The sequence below is a fragment of the Orbicella faveolata genome, unplaced genomic scaffold (genome assembly GCF_042242905.1).
Source record: "Orbicella faveolata isolate gen_17 unplaced genomic scaffold, um_ofav_v1 contig_2, whole genome shotgun sequence".
NCBI lineage: Eukaryota > Metazoa > Cnidaria > Anthozoa > Scleractinia > Merulinidae > Orbicella > Orbicella faveolata.
In genome coordinates, this window is record NW_028301547.1 from 16,046,406 (window position 1) to 16,068,631 (window position 22,226).

Consider the following 22,226-nt stretch of genomic DNA (forward strand, 5'->3'; position numbering starts at 1 on the left):
ATGAAGGTGTATACAGTTGTATGATATAACGCTTAAGGTCGCAAACGTACGAAACGTACAAACACAAAGATTATGCAGAGGCTCTCTGATATGCGCGCGCCTTTCAATATTGTTTCTTCAACAAAACTAAATCAGTTTACCTCTAAATATTAATGGAGTTTTAAATTAATTTTAAATGCTAACCACAGCTCATTGCAGTTCAGATATTTTCCTTGGCAAGGTAAAAACCATAAATTTCACATAAGTCTGCTTTCACTTTGCGTAGGACTGCTAAAAACGGGCTTCCTTCATTTTCATCGGCACAGCAGCATTGCAGAGTTCTTTTCTGTATTAAAATTCCCCTCAGTTCATCGTTACACTACCTCTTTTTCCAGTAGCTCTGCCTGTGCACTTTGTTTTATCCCTCAAATAAATATTTCTTATTCGATTTGCAAATTTTAAGTAATTCCTAGGTACATTTTACACCTGACAGCACATCTGACAGTCTGTCTGCAAGACGTAGACCGAGAAGGACTGTGACTGAGAGCGAATGTGATCGAGAGGGACTGTGACCGATATTTACAGCGTCTCTTCGTCGATCGTGCGCGAATTTTGAATCAATGATCGGTTTACCCAAAATTGCCTTTGATTCTATGTTTACATTCTTCTTTCTCGCTGACAAATGTCTGGGAAAGACAGACCACTGCAACAGCTACCGTCAAATATAGTAACTGCGAAGGAATTAGCAAGGTAAAACGTTTTATTCGCTGACCTCTACATCATGATCATGTCAAGGAATCGCATTAGTTGAACAACAACAAAAATGTTTTTCAGTGGTTTTATGCAACAACTACTTTTTCTTTGATAGAAGTCTTGGTTTGGTCAAGAGGACACTGTCATCTTCCACCAGTCGGAAAAAAGCTCAAAGAGAGATCAGACAACGTGAGTACAGATATATGCATATATGCACTTTTTAATTTGTAATTGATATGATGTATGTGCTGGTCGATCAACCCGTTCGTTTCAGCTTAGACTAATGTCTTGGCGAGGAAATCAAATCGATGAACGACAATAATTGATTTTTGGTGAAGCTTGTTAATTAAACGATGTAATGTGACTTTTTAAGCCGAAGGGTACGTTCCTTTGGGGTGATCTGGATCAGGATCAGTGATCCAAGATCTGTCTGGATCATAGATATGATGCATCAAAGGAACCGATGAATCCACTCTGGTCATGGAATCATAGCCAATCATTCATGGAATCATCCAAGACAAGAGTGGATTCATCAGTTCCTTTGATGCACCATGATCCAGACAAATCTCGGATTTCTGATACTGATCCAGATCACCCCAAAGGAACGCACCCTATAAGTTTTGTTAAATGTACTTAAGACGTAACTGATTTGAATTACAGCTTATTAAAGGACTGGGTCAAAATATTTGTCCGTCTTCAATATGTAGATCTGATTATTTTAAAGCTTTTAGTAACTTGTTGGCATTTTATATCATGACATTTAGGAATAATTTTGTTTCCTTTTGTGTCTTTTTACAGGCCAGTCTTTTACATACTTGATTGTTCTTGACTTTGAGTCAACATGTTGGAAAGATAAGAAGATGAATTATGGCCCAGAAATAAGTGAGTAAATATTTGCTGAATCAATCATGCATATTGCAGAGGCAGCCTGGAACTCTCTGAACTCTCTACACACAGAATTTTCATAGTTAGATGGCAGGAACACTGGTTAACACCAATTTCCCGTGAAAATATACATGTATGGAGATATTTGGAGAAATTACCTGTTCTGTGATGCAAACAGTTTCCACTTCCAAGAAGAGGAAAGCTGTGAGCTTCAAGGAACAGATACTGTCAAAGGACAAAAATTATGTCCTGATATAATATCAGTCAAAGGGAATGCATTGTGCTTCTTATGTGCTGATCAATTCCAAGCTTCAACATTCCCCCCACCCCCACCCGCCTGAGAAACCCTTCAGGCATTTGAACTTTAAAGGTAGACTCATTCAAAAATGGATGACTGATAAAAGGGAATTCCAGAACATAAATGCACACTGTATAAGAATTTATAATTAAATTTGTAGGAGCAAATAATGGCATCTTATTTTGACATATATGTATATACTTAAACTAAATTCTTCTTTGAACTCATTTAGTTGAATTTCCTGCTGTGCTTCTCAATACATCCACTGGAGAGCTGGAATCAGAATTTCACATGTTTGTGCAGCCTACCGAGCACACAAAGTTGAGTGAATTCTGCAGAGAGCTGACGGGAATCACCCAGGTAAGGTCTGAAAAGCAGAACAATCACCTATGTACAGTGTTATTCAAGACATAAAGGAACACTTGTAGGGAAACTGATCATACAATGCCTGTGTACGCCATTGTCTTGATGTCAAGGAGTTTGCCTCTGACCAATGTGACCTGAAGTTTATTCTGGTGTACAGTGTCATACATAAACATTGCAAATACAACTGGATGGGTTTTTCCACTCTTACTCTTCCTTGTTCCATAGGGGTTAATGGACTATTTCTCTACGTTTTTTCTTTTTTCAGTACGACCTGGCACCTGCCATAACTCTGATTGGTATAACTTCCATTTTAAGACGTTACAGCTATAATGTTGACAATTAAAAAAAAATTGTCCCCCCTGGAGGGCGGTTGTTGTAAGTGCATCTTGTTGGTCTCCAACAGGTGCCGTTTCAGCTAGTTAGCTACTTACACTGTTGTTCAGATCTTATTGAAAGCACCTCCCTACTTACAGAACAAATTACTTTCAGTGTCTGATTCAGGAAAGGTGTTACACCAACAAAACCACAAATTGATGAGCCAGCTTTGACTTCACTTAAATCAACAGAAATTTATTTAATTTATAATAACTACACTGTACCAATACATAGATTAAAATACCAATAACATCATGACAAACTAAATGATCAGTTTCGATAATCAGACTTTAAAACATAAAACACCATTGACTGTGACACAGCTTTTTGCTTGACTCTGAACTCAAGATGAGTACAACTGAGTTATCAAAATATCAGTCACCAATAAAAATCTTTTTCCAAAACTTCTTCCCAAAGGAGAATGTACGGGTTTCCATACCTGCCCCATGGAAGGCCTCTGAGGGGGACTCTCATATAAAATGGAGACAGGGGTACTTGTCATACCTTTTAGGGGTTACAAAGGCAGAATTGGTACCTCAGGGTGTTCAGCTTCAATAGAAATGGTACCTCATGGGGTTAAAAAATTTCAAGCCACACCCACCAAACAGGATCTTGGTAGGGGTTCTTTTCAAAATTTTTGATGAGCACCCCTGTCCATTTTATATGGGAGTTTCCCCCCCCCCCCCCGCCCCTCCCCAGGATGGAAGGTCATTGAAAATTCTGAGAGAGTGGGGGATCATTGGTGTGATATCTAATGACTTTACCAATGAAATCAAATGTAGACGTATATGTCGATCTCAGTTTAACCTAATCTTGTAATGGAAAGTTTGTTTTAAAAAAGCTTTCTTACAGAAGAAGCATTTCTTGGAAATTGGTTACAAAGGGTGCAAACTGAGATGACATCATCTCTGCTCGAATAACTGGCACCTGATACTTTGTTACAAAGAACCTAGAAGTGAACATTTAACTGGAGAATGAAGTTTCCTTCTCACCTACTACCTATACCTATATCTCTTCATGCCAATGAATTGAAGGCCTTGACTTTCTCCTCCATCCATCTCCATTTGCTGCTAGAACTTTCATTTTACCTATGCAAAATATGTTCTGTAGGCTCAAGTGGATGATGGTGTTCCAATTGGCACATGTCTCATGCTGTTTGGACGCTGGTTACAGGAGATGAAAGATAAAAAAGGCTTCAAATTTCCTTGTGAGCAGGTACAGAAAAAAGATCAGGAAAACAGCATGGAGAGTTTGGACAAGTGGTGCACTTTTGTTACATGGTCAGGTAAGTCCAAACTTCTTAGAATCTTAATTGTCAATGCAGAAAGTGGGTTCCATTTGATTTGACCAATAAAAAAAAAAACTGAGAAATGACAGATGGTGTGACAACACCATGGCAGCTAGAAATCTCACACTTGCCATGTGGTGGCTTGTTCCCACCCCTGCTTCAAAACTTAAAGAACCAGGATATCATAATGTTTATGTAATCAAAAGTTTTTTGTTGAGGGTCAATGGTCCAAATCACTATTATATTTGAAGTAAGCCCTTTCATTATTGGTCGAACTGTTAACTGGAATCAGAGTTTCTTTTTTCTTTTTTTTTTGAAAAAAGAACGTCTGATCGCAGGTTAGTCAAACTGAGCCAGAGGTAATGGGTGTGGTGCCCTAATGGTGTACCCAAGAGCCCTCAGATTGGGGTAGTTGCATTGTGCACTTGGACAAGATAATTTACTCTCACAGTGCCTCTGTCTACCTAGGATATAATGGCTTCTGGCAATCTGGAAGAGATAACCTTCATGGTCAATAGACATGCATCCCGTTCAGGGCGAGTAGCAATACTCCTAAGTCTCTATGCTAATGAAACTAGAGTTAAGGATAAACCAGTCTTGGCTTCTCCAATTCATGAGATTGGATTAGGTTTAAACCATCTAGTGAGATGACAAAAGTAGATGAGACATTGCAGAAAATTATGTTTTGACATGATTTAAGCATATTTCTACATGCTCTTTACAGACTTTAAAATGTTACTTAACCCGTAGAGGACAGTGGTAATATTTACCCCCTGGCTAGAGATACACTGTAGAATTCTCAGTGTTCTTTGTGTGCATTTTCAACTTGCTTTGTATATATAAAGACTGGGACTTAGGAACTTGCCTTAAAAATGAATGCAGCAGAAAGCAGTTGAGAATGCCTCACCCACTCAGGAGCTGGATTGATCTGCGAGCAACATACAAGGTTGGTATTGTAACAAGCCAGAGTAGATCTTTTAAGACAGAGTTTGGGCATGAAAACTTCTGTAGCTTCCTTTGAAATTAATAGCCAGAGCTTGCTTGTTCAAAATGGTTCAAAGTTAATCAGAGATTTTTTTAACTCAAATTATTTTATTTCTTTAACTTTTTGAGAGTCTCTGGTATGTGAGCACAGTTAACCCACAGTTTGTGACATGGGTTGTAGTACACGATCTGAATTGAACGTCATGAAGAAACATGGGATCTCATAGACATTTTTAATGCCCTCAGGGAAAAGCTTTTGTTTTGGTCTAGGGACAATATACTAAACATTTATGTCAGGGACTCACACCAGGGGGCAGATCCAGGATTTTTCTTAGGAGGGGGTCCACCTCCAAGGATTGGTGTAACTGACTAGTGAGGTAAACAAATTTTCAAAGAAAATACAAAGAATAAGGTTTGATCTCGGGGGGGAGGGTGTACACCCCCTGCACCCTCCCCCTGGATCTGCCCCTGCTTTCTAAAGGAGTGGGAACCTTGGTGGCCTCAGGTTGTTGCACTTGTCTCCACATGTAGTGGTCCAGGTTGAAGTTCTGGCCAGGGTCATAATGTGTTGTGTTTTGACTTGTGGCAAGATACGTTACTCTCAGCTGACAATGAATCTCTCTACACCCTGGTGTATAAATGGGTACAGGCAAATTTAACACTGGGGAGGGGGGGCCAACCTGGTGATGGACTAGCATCCCACCCCGGGGGGAGTGGAAATACTCCTAGTCGCTACATACCACAGAAACAGGAGATAAGCACCGACCTGATTAGTCACCTTGGTTCCTGTGCAGACTTTTTACCTTCTTTTAACCACAGTAAAGGGTGACTACAGTATATGATAACTATACATTTCATTTGTAATAGAACTTTTACAGTCGCAAGCCACAGGGATTGGCAGGTGCTCTTCAAGACCTGGGAATCAAATTCACTGGTAGAGAACATTCAGGTACTTACCAGTTAGCTTCTTTTAATCCTTTACTTTCTAAATGTTAAGGAAGAAACAGCCTAATGGGAAAGCACTGGCTCAATACAGTGACATCCTGGTAGAGTAAACATTTGGATATAAGAACCCAGTGGATTTTAAAGTACCTACCAGCTGAAATATGGAAGTTAACGCCGCCCCCCCCTCCCCCTCCCCGCCGCCTGAAATTTGAAGCACGGTCTTTATACATATTTGTAAGATCAATTCCAAAAGCAGACAAATCCGCAATCGTATGAGTAAAATGTACTTCACTGTAGCTACAATAGTGTAGTTGAATTGCCTAAAATATTTAAAATAGGTCTAAAACTCCAGCTCCCACGAAGTTCCGATATTATAACATGTGCTGTTTTGTGTAGTTTTAAGTGCAGTTCTGAACTGTAGCAATCAGTTTGAACGACTGAATAAAATAATTAGGAACCTAAACCGCCTGATTTCTCACCAAAAGCCCGATCTACATTAGGTTAACTTGCAAAAATGAAGTTTAAAGTACGCGTCTTTTTCCTGTAACGAAGAAGCAAGGACTTTGATAATGCGTCTTTTTCAGTTTTTGAGCTTAGACTGTACATAGCTTCATTCGATCTTGGTGGAGACAAAATCTTGGGCAGAGTCGGGGGGGGGGGGTGACCCACTGGGCTACTCCCTGAATTACACTGTAGAAAGGTTTTTTCCCAGGAGGGGGAGGGGGGGGGCAAGTGTGTTTGTTTCGGGGGCGCGTCGTGGATGGCCTCTGGATATTTTATCCTGTTTCAGATAAATATTAGGAATCTCTACACCCTTTTCCATAATTAGCATTCAAAAACCATACGCATAACGAAAGTAGAAGAATCTCTATAATTTAAAGATTTGTGCAAAACGATGACGAATGTCAGGTTACTGTGGGTGTGTCTTTCTTCAGGTCTGGATGATGCCCGCAATACCGCCGGACTTGCCTGGAGAATGATATCTGATGGATGTATCATGCAGATAACAAAATCTATAGATGGGGTGTGTATCTCAAATGGATAGGTATTAAAAGTAAACATCTCAAAATCCGTTTATATTATGACTATGTATTTATAGATCCTAGAAACAACCACCCCTGCACAGTTGACAAATTCTATTGTGATATCTGTACTGCTTTGAGATCTTCTCTCGTTTTATAATATAGTCACATTTCTTTTAGACACACTATATCAAAACTATTTAGTGGCTCCATTTTAGGCCCCGTCAACACGACTACTTCCTCATCGGAAGTTACAGTACGATTTAGCATAAAGAACATTAAAAAACGGGCACTTGTCGTCTTCGTTTCTGTTACGGACAAAAGACTTAATTTGCGGTATCGAATCTGCAGTCCTTTTAACGGGTATTTTCGCCCCTGAACCTAAGTTCCTTTCATGTAAAACTGGGTTTTGGTTCAGGCTGGGAACAGAAAACATTTGTTGACTAAATATTTATGCTTTCGTATGAAACCCATACGTCTGGCTGGGGCATTGAACCTCGAGAAACTTTGGTCATCCTTGGCATGATCGAGAAACCGGTCAAAATGTCCGCAAAACAACTCGCTCCCTCAAGTGTACGCAGAAAATAAATAATTCACGTATAAAGATAAAAATTTTCCTGAAGGAAAAAATGGCCGTGTAGTACTGTACGGGTCCGCAAATGATCCCAGGACCGCAAATGATCCCCAAATTGGACCGCAAATGATCCCGGACCGGAAATGATCCCCGATAGGAACCGCAAATGATCCCGACTGAAAAATAATGAATGGCATGGATGGTGGGATGGGTGGATAGAGAATTGGCGTACGTGAATACCGATGTTTTTATTAAAGCCATCTTATAATTATAATTGCTTACAACTTGCTTTTTTTTCATACTTTCGGCTAAATTTTGTTGCTAACTACGATGTTATGAATATCACCACTCAACCATCAAAACACGAGTTGGCTTGCATTTCTTTGCAATTCTCCGTAAAATTATGATCCGTGCAACATACGCTACATATCCTCCTTTGTTAAACATTGATATTTCGGTGTTATAGTAAAATCACATTTTATCAGCCATTAACGCCATTCGTCTAAAGTTTTAAACTAAAATCTAACCATGAAGCAACTATTAAGGAAGACGCTGTCACCTGAGTAGACCCTCAAAGCCTACAACGCTTTATCACTCTGTAAAACACCTAGTGTGTAGCACTGGAAATTTGAACAAATTTATTTTGTAATTTTTCCTTGGTCGTATTTTGGCTTTAATTCCTCGGAAATGACTACTTGAGTATTCTAAGAAGCCAAAATTCCAAGCTATAGTTATGAAGTTCAGCTTCATGACCAAGCAACGCCAAGGCTTGCGCTTCGTTTTGACAAGTTAGCTGTTTGATAGATGTTTGATACTATCGCCACCGGGATTTCGAGAATGTTTACAAGTATGTGTTTTTCCAAGACTTCTGATTCAATAGATCGTCTTCACGTGACGTGTTTTTATCCTTATCAAGCATAAGAGGCGGGAGGCGGTATATTTATATCTGTTTACAATTAGCGTGCTTCCTTTGGAAACCAGGCCATTTTGAATTTCAGGGTTATGTAGGTTGCGTGACACAAGGCTACGATCGAGTTTGTTGAAAAATATATACTTATCTCATGATTTTGAGCCTTTTTAGAAGTTAGAGCATTAGGAAAAGTGCTTACGTAAATGCTTGTTTGTTTAGTACTGATAATCAGTCGCCTGGAAAGCCAAAGTAAGTTCCAGATGGTTACACTCTATTCCGGCCGCCATATTGGTGTACCACGGATTTATACCAACATGGCGTTTTCTTACTGGGCTCTGTGAATTTCTGGGAAACATTTACGACGAATTTCTGAAGTTTGGAGAAACGCACAGGCCTAAAACTTGGAGAAGTGTCTTATTTAGTTATCTTCTACAGCGTACATCACAATTTCTTAGCTTTTTCCATTGGTTGGTTTTCGATTTACTATTTTTTTTTTTATTGCGTGACAGTGAAAACGATCTGAACCGTTCGAAGAACAAAACAGCAGCTGTGGAATATTTTAATGTAAAATGATAAAACATGTTTTTTAGTTCATAATTTTTGTATTTGTTCTCACCTTCCTCTGATATTAATCCATGCCATTCCTTATTTTTTGATCGGGATCATTTGCGGTCCAATATGGGGATCATTTCCGGTCCGGGATCATTTGCGGTTCAATTTGGGGATCATTTGCGGTCCTGGGATCATTTGCGGACCCGTACAGTACTCGTTTATATAACGTGCCACGCCGACAGTTTAAGCATCCAAGTAAGTTTATTCCATGTAAAAATCCCAATGACGTTTCGTGTTGGGGATTGGGTTTTATAGCGGAGCTCCGGAGGCCGCCAAACGGAGCCTCGTACTCAATACGAAAGAAAAGGAAACCCATGAGTTGATTTTCTCATGGTTATCATGGCTAGCGGTATTGCTCGTGGGCGCAAACTTACAAAACTCAAATTCTCTCCTTTTTCTGGGTTAGCTTAATCCGGCTCTGAACAACCCGGCCCAGGAGCTACGCTTTTAGGCTGGCCTAAATCTATATATATCTTACGGATTGACTTTGACCTGCGATTTTCGTAGTGTGGATTCCGTATTTGGAGGTTCACGAGAAATTCCTTGTCTTGTCTGAGGCCCCATCCACCGTACGCCGGAGGAATTTGAAAACGGAGGTTTCACTCTGAAAACACATCAAATGTTTTCCGTCCACAATACGCCGGAGGAATTAAACGCAACAATCACCGGTCATTTTGGATTTGTGTTCGAGGAAAACTCGATCAGCGAAATCACATGATTATCGTGACGCCATCGTTTTCGAATGCTCCGGTTACAAAGTGTTTTCCGTTCACACGAAAACGAAAAGCCTGAGGCAGCGTCCACACTACGCCGAAGAAATTGAAAACACAGCTTCATTTCTACGGTTAGGCCTACCGTCCACACTAATTCGTGTGGGCGGAAAACATTTTGAAAACGGAGCTCTTCGAAAACGATGACGTCACGATAATCACGTGATTTCCCTGACCGAGTTTTCCTCAAACACAAATCCAAAGTGACCGGTGATTGTTACATTTTAAATTCCTTTGGCGTGGAGTGAACGGAAAACATTCGATGCGTTTTCAGAGTGAAACCTCCGTTTTTAAATTCCTCCGGTATAGTGTGGACGTTAGCTACCTGAGGTCAATACAGTGGCACCCCGTTAATACGACCACCTTCGGGCCATGGAAAATTGGTCGTATTAACGTGATAGTCGTAATAAAGGGGTTCTTTAAATAGGAAAATGACTGACTGAGCTTTTTTCAGGTCAAAATGAATGGCCGTAATAACGAGGTAGTCGTATTAACGGGGTGGTCGTGAGGCGGGGTTCCACTGTATAGATTTCGTCACTGAACTGTGGAGAAACTTGAAATCTTTCAGTTTCAACATATTACTTTAATTGTATCTCAGTAAGAGAATCTTGATAAAGTGTAAGCCATCTAGAAGGGGAGGGGGATGGGGCGGTCGTTATAGGCGTTTTTCTCAACTGAAGTTAATTCCTCTCAAGTTATTTTTAAAGATGGTACCCAGTTCTCTCGTGTATAATGCTACCAAGCGCGTTGCGTGGGTGTTTCATGAAGGATGAAAACACGAGTGAGGTCGCTTGGCCTGTCCACGTGACCAAAATTCGCGTCACAGGATTGGCTATTTCCAGAACTTCCCGGGATTGCTATATGGCCGAGGGATTAACTCTCCCACCCTTCATCCTCGCTTGGTTGCAGTTGATTCCTTTTTCGTTTCCTCGAACTTGAAAATAATGACATGGAGTCATCGAAACGTTGTGTAAAACTTCTTTCGCTTATTTTTATCCTTAAATGTTCTCGAACTGTCAATCAAAATAAATAGATAGAAAAGAGTTAATGGAGTGATCAGTCTCGAAAAAAAATTAGCGAAAAAAACTCCAATGTTTAAAACAATGTTAACTTTTTTCTTTCCATATTGTACCAATTTTTAACATATCGTACGGGATCAATAGTATGAAATTTATGTTTAGGTGTGAAAAACAAATACAATAAAAAAGGTCGACGAAAATGTTTTTTTTTTCCTGCGTAAAGCAATCTCTTCATTGTGCGCCTTCGTGTTAAGTACGATGTTATTCTGAATAAATTAATGCAGAACACTTTTGCTCCGAAGAATTTATGACGTGTTTGTATGACGTTAAATCGTAGACAAAATGTTCATCTCGTCGTCTCGTCACTTCAACTTGTCGTCTCGTCGTGTCAACTCACCGTATCGTCGCCTCAACTCGCTGTATCGTCGTCTCAACTCGTCTTCTCTTCACGTCAACTTGTCGTCTTGTCGTGTCAAGTTGTTATCTCGTCGTGCCAACTCACCGTATCGTCGCCTCAACTCGCTGTATCGTTATCTCAACTCGTGTTCTCGTCACGTCAACTTGTCGTCCCGTCGTGCCGTCCTCTCAACTCGTCGTGTTAACTCGTCATCTCCTCGCCTCAGCTTGTCGTGTCGTCGTGTCGTCTTTTCAACTCGTCGTCTCAACTCGTAACTGCGTCACTTCAACTTGTCGTCTCGTCGTGTCAACTCGTCATCTCGTGGTCTCGTCACGGCACTAGCCGCCATCTTGAATGTTGGGGTCTCAAATATAATAAATATTCCTAAATGTACGTTAAAAAAGGTCCTAAATGTAATAAAATTTGGCCCTAAATGTAATTAAGGTCCTAACTGTAGTACAATTCGGCCCTAAATGGGATAAAGGTCCTACGTGTAATAACGTTTGGTCCTAAATGTATGTAGTAAGGTTACCGACTGCCATATTGGTGTTTAGGCAGTCTAAAAGTTGTACGTAACCAGGAGCATATCACTCCTGAAGTGACGAATTATTTGCTGTAATTACATACAGCGACTAGCAGAGCAGAGGCACAAGCTTAGTGGCTGCGGAACGAAATGAAAAATAAGGAGCAGGAGGGAAATAGAGAACACAGGATTTGAAAAAATATGCTCGAGACGGTACAGCCAAAGCGGATCGCCAAGTATCCGAAAATGGTCGAGAGGTAATAGGGGCTGCCAATCGGTGTTAATATTTCTTTTCAAAACCTGTTGATGTGTTTGCTTTGAAGGCAAAGTACTAATCGAACCACCCTTCCAGACGGGCTATCTTTTTTGGCATGTACGTAAACAGTTATAACATGAGGGTCTCTATATATGGGGTAAACCATTAGCCGCAAAACGGCCAAAAATTAAGCTATTAGGCGTAGAAACTGGAAAAAACTAACCGTTAATCGTAAAAAATGTCAGCTATAAAGTATACATGCCATGAAATCTGGATGGTTTTCCCACGCTACGTCACGCTTCGATGACGCTTTCTAAACTCTTGTGGAAGGGCTGTGAATTTTGCATTCAAAGGTGGGCTTTGTTGTAGCCGGGTAACTAGGTTAACCAGGAAGCCTCTTTACATGTTAACAAGCTCTAAGAAAGAGTAGCTTCAAAAAAGAACCGAGGAGGCGGGGATGATGGACGTTCACCAGAACTTACTCAATCATTCATGTATTAAAAGATATTCGTCCAAATTTATACCTTCTATTTATACCTTCTATTGGTAACTAGAAGTCTGTTGATGTTGACTCCTGTAAAATAAGACATGCGATAAAGATAAAGTGAAATTGTGACTCACTTCTGTGGCATCGGAATATTAAAGAACATTAATTGCAATCGCCATTAACTTAAAACATTTTTGCCTTTCTTCCTTTGTCTAATTAAAGCAAAAGGCCAAACATTTAAGTATTGTCTACTTACCACAGTCTGTGATTTCAGGTATATGTGAGGTTTTCATGCTCGAAACTTTTAAATTTTGGGCCAAAATGTATTACATTAATGACCAAAGTTATTACACTTAGAACTTTTATTACATTTAGGACCTTTATCACATTTAGGGCCAAATTTTATTACATTCAGGACCTTTTTTATGTACATTTAGGAATATTTATTACATTTGAGACCCCAACATTCAAGATGGCGGCTAGTACCGTGACGAGACGACGAGATGACGAGTTGAGACGACGAGACGACAAGTTGAAGTGACGCAGTGACGAGTTGAGACGAGGGGACGACGAGTTGAAAAGACGACACGACGAGACGACAGGCTGAGGCGAGGAGACGACGAGTTAACACGACGAGTTGAGAGGACGACACAACGGGACGACGAGTTGACATGACGAGAAGACGAGTTGAGATAACGATACAGCGAGTTGAGACTACGATACGGTGAGTTGACACGACGAGATAACAAGTTGACACGACAAGACGACAAGTTGAAGTGAAGAGAAGACGAGTTGAGACGACGATACAGCGAGTTGAGGCGACGAAACGTTGAGTTGACACGACGAGATGACAAGTTGAAGTGACGAGACGACGAGATGAACATTTTGTCCACGATTTGACGTCATATATTTGTCCGTGATGATTTGCTCGACTTGAAATTCATATTCATGAGAAGTACCAAGACACGCCGTTCATGGCCGGCGTGTGCGAAGACATGACCTGTGTTCTTGTTGAAGACGAATTTTACCTGTGGAGATGAAAGAACCGAGTGTTGAAGACTTCCACAACTAAAGGAGAAAGAATCTTTGGCCAAGCTTTGCTGTTTAATGGTAAGTACCTGAGCTTTGTGCGCTAAATATTCAAATGTAAAACGTCCCAGTCGACCGTTTGCACGCGACAGAGATGAGAGTTGTTTCGTTCCGAATATCATTTTCGTACCTTCTGGAGCCATTTCTGTCTTGTTCTGTGTAATAGGACATAGCGTGGAATATTCACAAGGTTTTCATTAGGAGAGTTTGCTCTTTACATTAAAATGTGCGTCAAACTTTTCAGTGTCCGATGAATAAAGGTCCTGTGAGGACGACAGATTATCACCTCAAGTCAAGTTGTTACTGACATCAATTCATGGAAATATACTGACCTGCTCTATGAATTAAATAATTTGCCAAGTTGACTTTCCTTCCTAGTTTTGTTCAACACTATTTTAGCGCTTGTGCGACATGAAATTTTCTCGCTGTGTTAAAATTTTAATTGCTTCCCTACTATCGTTCTCTGACTTCGGGAGATTATAAGTTCACAAACTGTCATCTGTTAATCTGTCTAACATTTTTATTTGTTTATTTTGCTCAGAGGGAATACAACACCACGAGTGCAAGAACACAAACAAGGAGGATAAATCAATGGATCATAAAGCGGCGAAGAACACAACTAAAGATAAGCCGAGAATATAACGTTTAATTAAACCAAAATTTCCGATACGGCAATGGTGGTTTTGTTTTAAATTACGCGCCTTTTAGATGCATAATTATTAACTTCCGCTTTCAAAGCCATTTACACTTTTCAGGGGCACTCTTTAAAAGGAGCTTAAACTTCAAACTTCAAACTTCAAAATAGAAATTAAAGCTTACAATTGTCATTATGTCTCGTTTATCGTTTTTTAGATGTCGAACGTATATTTTGATATGCACATTGTTTAAGATTCCCAAGCTTTACATTAAAACTTGAGACAATTGTCTAGCATATAATGCCACTCGTGGATAATTGTTTTGGCTCTTTTCCAAAAAAAAAAAAAAACGTGGTAGCTGTTGTTTGAATTAGCTACTACAGTTATCGCATGTTGTTTTGAATTCTTAAACTTCACATGGAAACGGCAGACAATTTTAGAGAGTATTTTACTCGCCGATAATTGTTCAATGCAACTTCGCCAAAGTTACGAAATCAAAACCTTTCTACAGTATCACAATTGTATTGTTTAAACAAATGCAAATCAAATCTCTAGCTTCAACGGATATTTCTTGGTATTTGTTTATCGTTCACTCGGTCACTCGCTCGCTTTTAGGTTGAAATCTCAAAGTTATATTTTACTTTTGGGTGTCCCTGATACATGTAATCGCTTTTACAATAGAATCTATTCAGTGTTATGGTAATAACGAGGTGGACCTTGAGTCGTACTACAGAACAAGAACAAACTAAAGTAACCAGTTAGAAACAGATGTGTTTTAGTGACAAGCGTCGTTTATTTTGGCCACAATTTGACCGGCAAACTAATTGTCTTGGAGAGCTCAAATTATTCAATGATTTGCCAATTTGTCTTGGATACATCAAAATGAATGATTTAGCATGTAATGATTTGCTGCTTATCAAGCCTGTAAACTTTGTCGACCAAATCGTCGTGCAATTCAAATAATTTCGTCTTTATATACGCAGAAACGATTTCATGTTTAGTTTTCTTGAAATTTTGATTCGGATTACTCATGTTGCACCTGGTACGCGTATTAGTTTTGCGGGAGTATTTGTTTTGTAAAACTAAGTTTCAGAAGTAAGGTATTCTTTGGTTTTTTTGAAATTTCCGTTTACCAACTTTAAATATTTCCAATATTAAAGATTGTTTCATTGTTGTGTTTGTTTATTTTGCCATGACTTTTATGCAAATGTTTTGCTGAAGTTACTGCCATGGTAACCGCTGTTCAAAATGTTTTTAATTTTCCCGCCAAAAAACTTAGAAAAAATACGGGCGCCTAAAATACGCATGCGCCGATTTTTTTAAAAAATTGTTTGGGAAATTTTAATATAAGATAAATTATCTACTGATGTACTTTGCTGTTGTAGTTTATTTACTTATCGTACAAGTATATTCGCTATAATTACTTAAAGTACATTAAAACAACAGTTTTATTTTACTATTATTCTTTATTGTATAAGCATACCAAGTCTCAATAAAGCACAACAAAACAAGTGTCACTTTGAAATTTCAATTCTCTTTATTTTTTCTTTGTTCTTATATCAATGACTACTTAAATCAAACAATTCTAACATAGTTTTCTTAATTAGTTAACTGAAATTTAATTAGAAGGTGTCAACAAAAAATGTTCCCTCTATATACTAAGACTTTTGGCGGGAAAATTTGGACAAATTTGCACAGCGTTTCCCCTGACAACAATTTTGCAATCAAACAAAGAAGGCCTCGTTTTAAGTATTTTCCGCCAAAAAATTGCACAGCATCTCGCAAAGAAACTAACCATAATTTCAAGTTTGCCAATTCTTCTAGTGACATTTTGAACAAACATACTCAGAAATGTCGTCCACGAAACAATTTTAAGCCAGTTTCGTATGCGAGATGCTGTACCAAAGCACAAGTAACATGCAGGCTTTAAACTGAATTGTTTTGCGTTTTGAAACATTAGAGGTGGAAATAAATTGTATTATTTTTTTACTTTTCACTCGACACGAAACTATTCATTGACAAGTGTTTTTAACCATTTTTTTTTGCCTTGCAATCTTTTCAATTGTTTCTCGTTTTAAAGTTTCAAAACGGTTTAAAGCCAAGCATGTTACTTACCCTATGATAAAGATAATGTCTGGTTCCAGAGCGGGTATTTTCTTACTAGTGTTTTCTTGATTAAAATGCGAAATGTTAACGCGTGCAAAAATTCCACTTCACTGAAAAAATGGTCTGTTTTGGAATTTATTGAGGTGACTCTTTCTCTCTTTCCTCACCGCTGAAATAATAGCTAATTCGAGTTAATGCCTCTGCAAACTGTGTTTTGAGATCAGTACAAGACAATTCAAATAAAGCTTCTAGTCTTTTTAATGACGAAATCACAAAGTAAAATCCTGACATTTCAAAGAGGAAACACGAGCACATATACAAACATCTCTTTGCCTGAAGAATCATTAACTATTTCCGACCTTGACTTAGAAATTTGGCAGTGAAATAACTTATTACACAACGACAATTACAAAATGTTTGCAAATATTTATCGCAAAAGTTTAACGTTTTTCATTTACGTTATGTAAAAGTTCAATGGGAAAGGTAAGTTAATAGCAAATTCCTCCTCGTGTCCATTTTAAACTCTGAAAATTTGTCAAAACAGCACATTTTTAATTATATCTGTTTTTTTTTTTTTAAGTGGCCGTGTCAATTGTGCGACAATTAAGCTTGTAGATGAGGAAACGTGATTGAAACTTTACTCCTTTGAGATGTGAATGTCCAAACATTCAATATTTTCATAAAAAGAAAATTTTGCCACCAAAGATAGCAAAAATGGAAAAATTTCCACTCATCTTGAATCAAAACTACAGCAGACAATTTAACTGGCAAAACTTTCATCGTTTATGAATTCATATTAAAATTGCAATTCTTTGATTTTATCAATGCTTCGGCGTTCTACAGCAAAAATTAAAATAATTTGTAGTACATGTGAAATGTAAATAGGCCAAGCTCTGTAAATTTTTTTCAGAAAGTTAACAGCTTTGCACATGTTCTGAAAACTAAATTCACTTGGAAATAGTATATAGCAAAAAGGTATTTTCTCCACTCGTGGTGTTTTGAGTTCATTACAGACAATTCACCTTGAAAAATACTCTACACTGTAGTGTTTTGAAATTGTTGCAGTCAATTTACATTGCAAAAATTTTAGATAAAGAAGCCGAATTAAGAAAAACGCCATCGTTGTACAGTAACATACGAGTAAATTTAATTAATCGCGTTTGTTTTCTTAAAAGTCAGTGACAATTTTGTCCTAATTCTCAATCTATAGTTTCTTTTCATTGAAATATTTTGTTATTTCAAACCAATAAAATCAACTGTATAAAAACAAATAAAATCATTTGTATATTTTGTCAAATAAATGAAAGTTGTTATCATCGCCTGTAACTTCAGCTGCCGATATTTGAGAAAAAAAAAAAAACGCTTTTGTGGAACCAGACATTACCTTTCCTTAACCTCTTAACCCAACATACACCTTGAATGTACGTATTTCAAAGGTTCATTGTAACACAGATCGAGAAAAGTAAAACAAGAAAAAGGATAATTAGTTACTCGAAACAAATTGACCCATATAAACGAATTGATTTAAAAAACCCGTGAAATAGATATCAGACAATATCTTGCCTTTAGATCCTAATTCCAATGTAATATTTTGTTTATGTTTGAGAACAAGATTCTCGCTATTCAATTTTGATTCACGGGTTTCGAAAAATTGCTCCAGCAAACTTCTAATTTTCGGATGTTGCAATGAAAACCTTTCAAACACGCACATACTCCAATAATGTTGTGAGCTGCAAACAAAGGTGGCATTGTACATTGAACTTTGTTAACTATAAATCCTCGAGTACAAAAAAAAATAAATAAAAATAAAACAATTTTTTTTTTGCAGTCGCGATATATCTTCAAAGCCAAAAATCAAACTTTACTTAACTCGGCTTCCGCGGTCAGTGCCACCTTGAAAGTTGCATCTTACAATAGTTGATGTAAGACGGTGTAACATTGAGCGATTAACTAGATATTGAACGGACATTGATTAAAACTGAATCAACTGTAAATTTAAAACGTGAAAATTTTACGTTTGTCTTTATGATAACACAGATAGATCTCAAACCTTAAAAAAATGACTTATATTCCTCCCTTCTGCACATTTCTGTCAGTTGGAATTTGCCTCGTTTCAGACTGTTTAATTTCATTTGTAGCAGAATCTCATAAATTTCCTTCAACCTTTTTGCATCTTTTCATTGACTAGTATTAACTGTGTCCTCACATTACTACGGGCTTGTTATTCCAAGCTATCAGGTCTTGACACTTGATACAGTTTTATCAACTTGCCCCCATCTTGAACAGGCGAAAATTTGTAGAATTTCAAGGTACAAAAAAATATCTTATCACGAAAGTAAAAAATAAAATCGCTCAGTGTTGCACGATCTCCGATTAAAATGGTGGCCAGAATATTCATATGTACATCTCGTTGTTTTCGTCAATTTTGATGAAAGACGCATCCGTTCTTGTCTTTTGGTCCAAACGTTTTTGCAGTTTTTTTGACACTTCTCAATCAGTGTAACTGAAAATGTCGATCGTTATTTGATCAAAAATTTATTTCTTCTAGATCGAACTTGGATAATCTGCATGTGTTTGAAAACTAGTCGTATTACATTAAGCCACCATTAAATCGGAATACAATATTGTAAATTAAATCTTATCCTTACGATGGCTCCTCCAGTGCTTGTGATTTTCCATCTTCGTCTTGTCACATTCTTGTCTTCTTTTCCACTCTGTAAGAAAACAAGTAAAGAACAATTTAACCAAAGTTCAACGGAAAAAAGTGAATATTATCAAGGTCCTTGCAAAAGTAAACGCTGCAGTATATTCAGGACATGTTCAAAGATTCTTCAAGAGGAAAGCATTGCGACGGAAAGCCATACGCGGGTTAAAAATATGTTTGTCAGAACTTTTACTGGTATCGACTTGAGACTAACACAACAAAAAAAAAAAAAACACCGCTTGTGGTCATTCGAATACGATGAATATCGACTTGTTTCCGGGTGGCAGGTTCTTTTATCGTTATTTTTCGGACTTGAGAGATTTTTAAGAACGACTTGGGTTTACTTTGAAAACATGTTAATTGGTGATGTACAAATGGCATGGTCGCTTGTGCTTGTTTCTCTAAGACGTCTACCAACTTCCGAGAGCATTTTAATTTCTTTAAACAACTAAATTAAGGAGCAATAACGTTTTCTTGTTAGCAAGCTTATCCAAGGTACATATTTAACCATTCTTAAGAGCGAAATTATTTGTCCAACGATTTTGGAATACACGCCAACAACGAAACGACCAAAACACGTGCAAATTGCAGCGACTCTGGAATGTCTTCGTTCTGCTTATTAGTGAACGAAAGCGTTCAGAAAAAACTACTCACCATTTACTTCACTCTGCTAAATATTCTGTGTTCCAGTTGGTCTTCACTGCTCTTGAGTTTCCTTCGTTGTTTATGGAAAAACGAAACCACGTCTTCGCACGTCAACGAAATGTTTGAAATGAAGCAAATTCTATCTCTCTCATGAATATGGATTACAAGCTGGAACCAATTGTTAGTCAACAAGCCACATTTGTTTAACAATTTCCGCTTTGCTCGTGGCAATTTGTGATGTTTATTAATAGGGCAAAACATGCTATCAGCGCGTTTGTGAGTCAACCTAGTACCTTTGGACTTACAAACAATTTACAGCAAAATCACAGCTGTGGAAGCTTGAAGAATAGTTATAAGCATTCAGAAGAGGGAATCCACCAGAAGTTCGAGTAAAAAGTGGGCAAAAACTTTATGCCGAGATTATTTACATGGTATTGCAAACTTTCTAACAACACCAAATGTCGAAAACAAATGTTGAAGTTCATATGAAACACTTGAATGTACAGTTGAAATGAAACTGATGATTAAATTTTATCCGTGTTTCAACAATTTCACTGAACTTTGAAATTTATCTTCTCGATTTTCCGTGGGAAATTGTTTATGGTGTTATTTCAGGCAAATGTTTACATCTTTAGCTTTTAGGAAATGCGAAAAAGACTGTTATATGATTAAAATTATTCTGGTACAAGATTTTTGTTCACTTAAAAGTGAAATTGCTCGATTTCCTGTCGGATTTCGTATTTTGATCGAGCTTACTTAGCTCTTAATAGCGTATCGGGTATAAATAAAGTGTTAATAGAGTGATTACCTGATTGCTTGCTTGCTCGCTTGACTTAATGATTGATTTTGATTGATTTTGATTGATTTTGATTGATTTGGAAATGAGTGTTTTTATACTCTTTTTTTATACTTTTGGCGTCTACGAGTTTGTTTTCCAAACTAAACGCTACGGGAAATCAATATAAACATCTTGAATCCGTTAAATAATTCGAGTTTCATTTCTGCTTTCAGATGTTGGAAAAGCTTTGGGAGATTGTGGCGCAGAGTGTTAACTCGCAAAGAGATTCATCATCATCAAGCAAGGAACATATTTTGAAGTGTTACAATGATATGAAAAGCAAGGCTCTCACAGCGCATACAAAGCCTCAGATAAAACCATCTCCAGCTTCAGAAAAAAATTTGCACAGAAGTTTAGACTTTTCCAGACTGCCGTCTGAGAATCACGTTGAAGGTGACATGATTGCTGACCCACTGAACACTGCAGTTAAAAGTAAAATTTTGGGATCGGGAGTTGGTTATCTCCGTCAAAAATTGACAGCTGTCAAAGATAAAGACAAGCTTCTCAAAATTCAAGTCAAAGAGGCTAAAACCGACGACGAGCGCAGAGCTCTGACTATTGTACCTGGTCTTAAAACTAGCGCACCACAAAACATTGCTTGCGCGACCTTGGTAAGTATTAGCTCCAAATCAAGCAATGGCTGTGACAGCCCTTCTACGAGCCTTATAACACCGTCAACATGTTTGTCAAGTTTGAGCAAGAGACCTAGAGATTGCTATGGTGATTTCAGACGTGAAACGCCGAAATCTTCTACAACAGGACTTATTTTAAGAAAAGGGCTCGCGAAGCAAACACTGAGCGAGAAGAAGCGCGCAGTTGTAGGATGCAGTGATCGCCAAGTGTTGATTGGAATTGGACAGAGCGAAAGCAAGACGAACATCCAGCCGTGTAAACCCTCAAATATTGAATCCAGGCCTGTAACAGTACCCTCACTTAGGCCCCAAGTAAAACCAACGTCCGTTAAGGGTGAACAAAAACAAAACCAAGACCTGGAGAAAGATAACAACTGCATCCCATATGCTTCAGCTTCTCATACAGCAGTTTCACAAAAAGCCAGAACACTTCCTACACCCACGAACTACTCAATGCGCTTGGGTAAAGCGTTCACCACCCCTATGGGGAATCCTCGCCCGTTCACCCCACCCTCTGTTGTGAGAACAAATGTGAATTCCCCAGTCACCCCACCCGTAATTTCTTTCAATGGAGGTGGTGTCACTCCACCGCTGTGTAAATGTGGGCGCCGCACTCGGCGAAGATGTGTTGTGAATCCGGGACCTAATCAGGGGAGAGCTTTCTTTACCTGCTCGTTCAATCATGGCAAGTCAGGTCTAGGGTCAAATGTCAGTAAAAGGAAGTCTGAAGGTGGCTGTAAGTTTTTTCGTTGGGAGGTTCGTTTATAGAATTGTGCAATCAAAGAGATTACTGTAGTGGTTTGTGACACGTGTTCAATCTCGATCCCAGGCTCTCTCTCCTATTCCTCCCTTGTGGGAGCATGGGATTGAGATTGAGAAGAATAAATAAATATGACCTCATAACAGAAACTGTAGTTGTTTTTATGTTTAATAGCTATGTAAACTAGCTATGCTGTGTTCAATCTTGCTTCACCCTACAGCTCTGTGGGATCACGAACACTCATTTTGACATATAGGTATCGCTCCTTAGTCATACTCAATAGATTATATCTACTCAAGTTGTGGCACACTTCTCATTTCCCCTCCTAACCATGAAACCTCACGGTCCCTTCCATGGGAACGAGACATACCTTG

At 38.4% G+C, this 22,226-nt stretch overlaps 1 protein-coding gene and 1 long non-coding RNA gene across 2 annotated transcripts; both read left to right on the forward strand.

Moving 5' to 3' along the window:
* The first annotated feature begins 553 nt into the window (after positions 1–553).
* LOC110049648 (ERI1 exoribonuclease 2-like) lies at positions 554–22,001 on the forward strand. The gene is made up of 9 exons (XM_020755455.2): positions 554–729; positions 848–921; positions 1,531–1,614; positions 2,148–2,275; positions 3,767–3,941; positions 4,790–4,890; positions 5,796–5,877; positions 6,809–6,897; positions 20,634–22,001. The coding sequence occupies exons 1-9, from the start codon at positions 662–664 to the stop codon at positions 21,858–21,860; spliced, it is 2,028 nt and encodes a 675-aa protein (XP_020611114.2). The 5' UTR covers positions 554–661; the 3' UTR covers positions 21,861–22,001.
* LOC149112140 (uncharacterized) lies at positions 12,871–15,684 on the forward strand. The gene is made up of 2 exons (XR_016207289.1): positions 12,871–13,553; positions 14,074–15,684. It is a non-coding gene; the product is annotated as an uncharacterized LOC149112140 (long non-coding RNA).
* Positions 22,002–22,226: the final 225 nt, after the last annotated feature.

What these genes read in the sequence shown, in the direction of transcription:
- LOC110049648 (XM_020755455.2), top strand. Translation starts at nt 662, where the DNA reads ATGTCTGGGAAAGACAGACCACTGCAACAGCTACCGTCAAATATAGTA. An exon ending in ACTGCGAAGGAATTAGCAAG is followed by an intron (nt 730 to 847) that starts GTAAAACGTTTT and finishes TTTCTTTGATAG; the next exon opens with AAGTCTTGGTTTGGTCAAGA. An exon ending in CACTGGTAGAGAACATTCAG is followed by an intron (nt 5,878 to 6,808) that starts GTACTTACCAGT and finishes GTCTTTCTTCAG; the next exon opens with GTCTGGATGATGCCCGCAAT.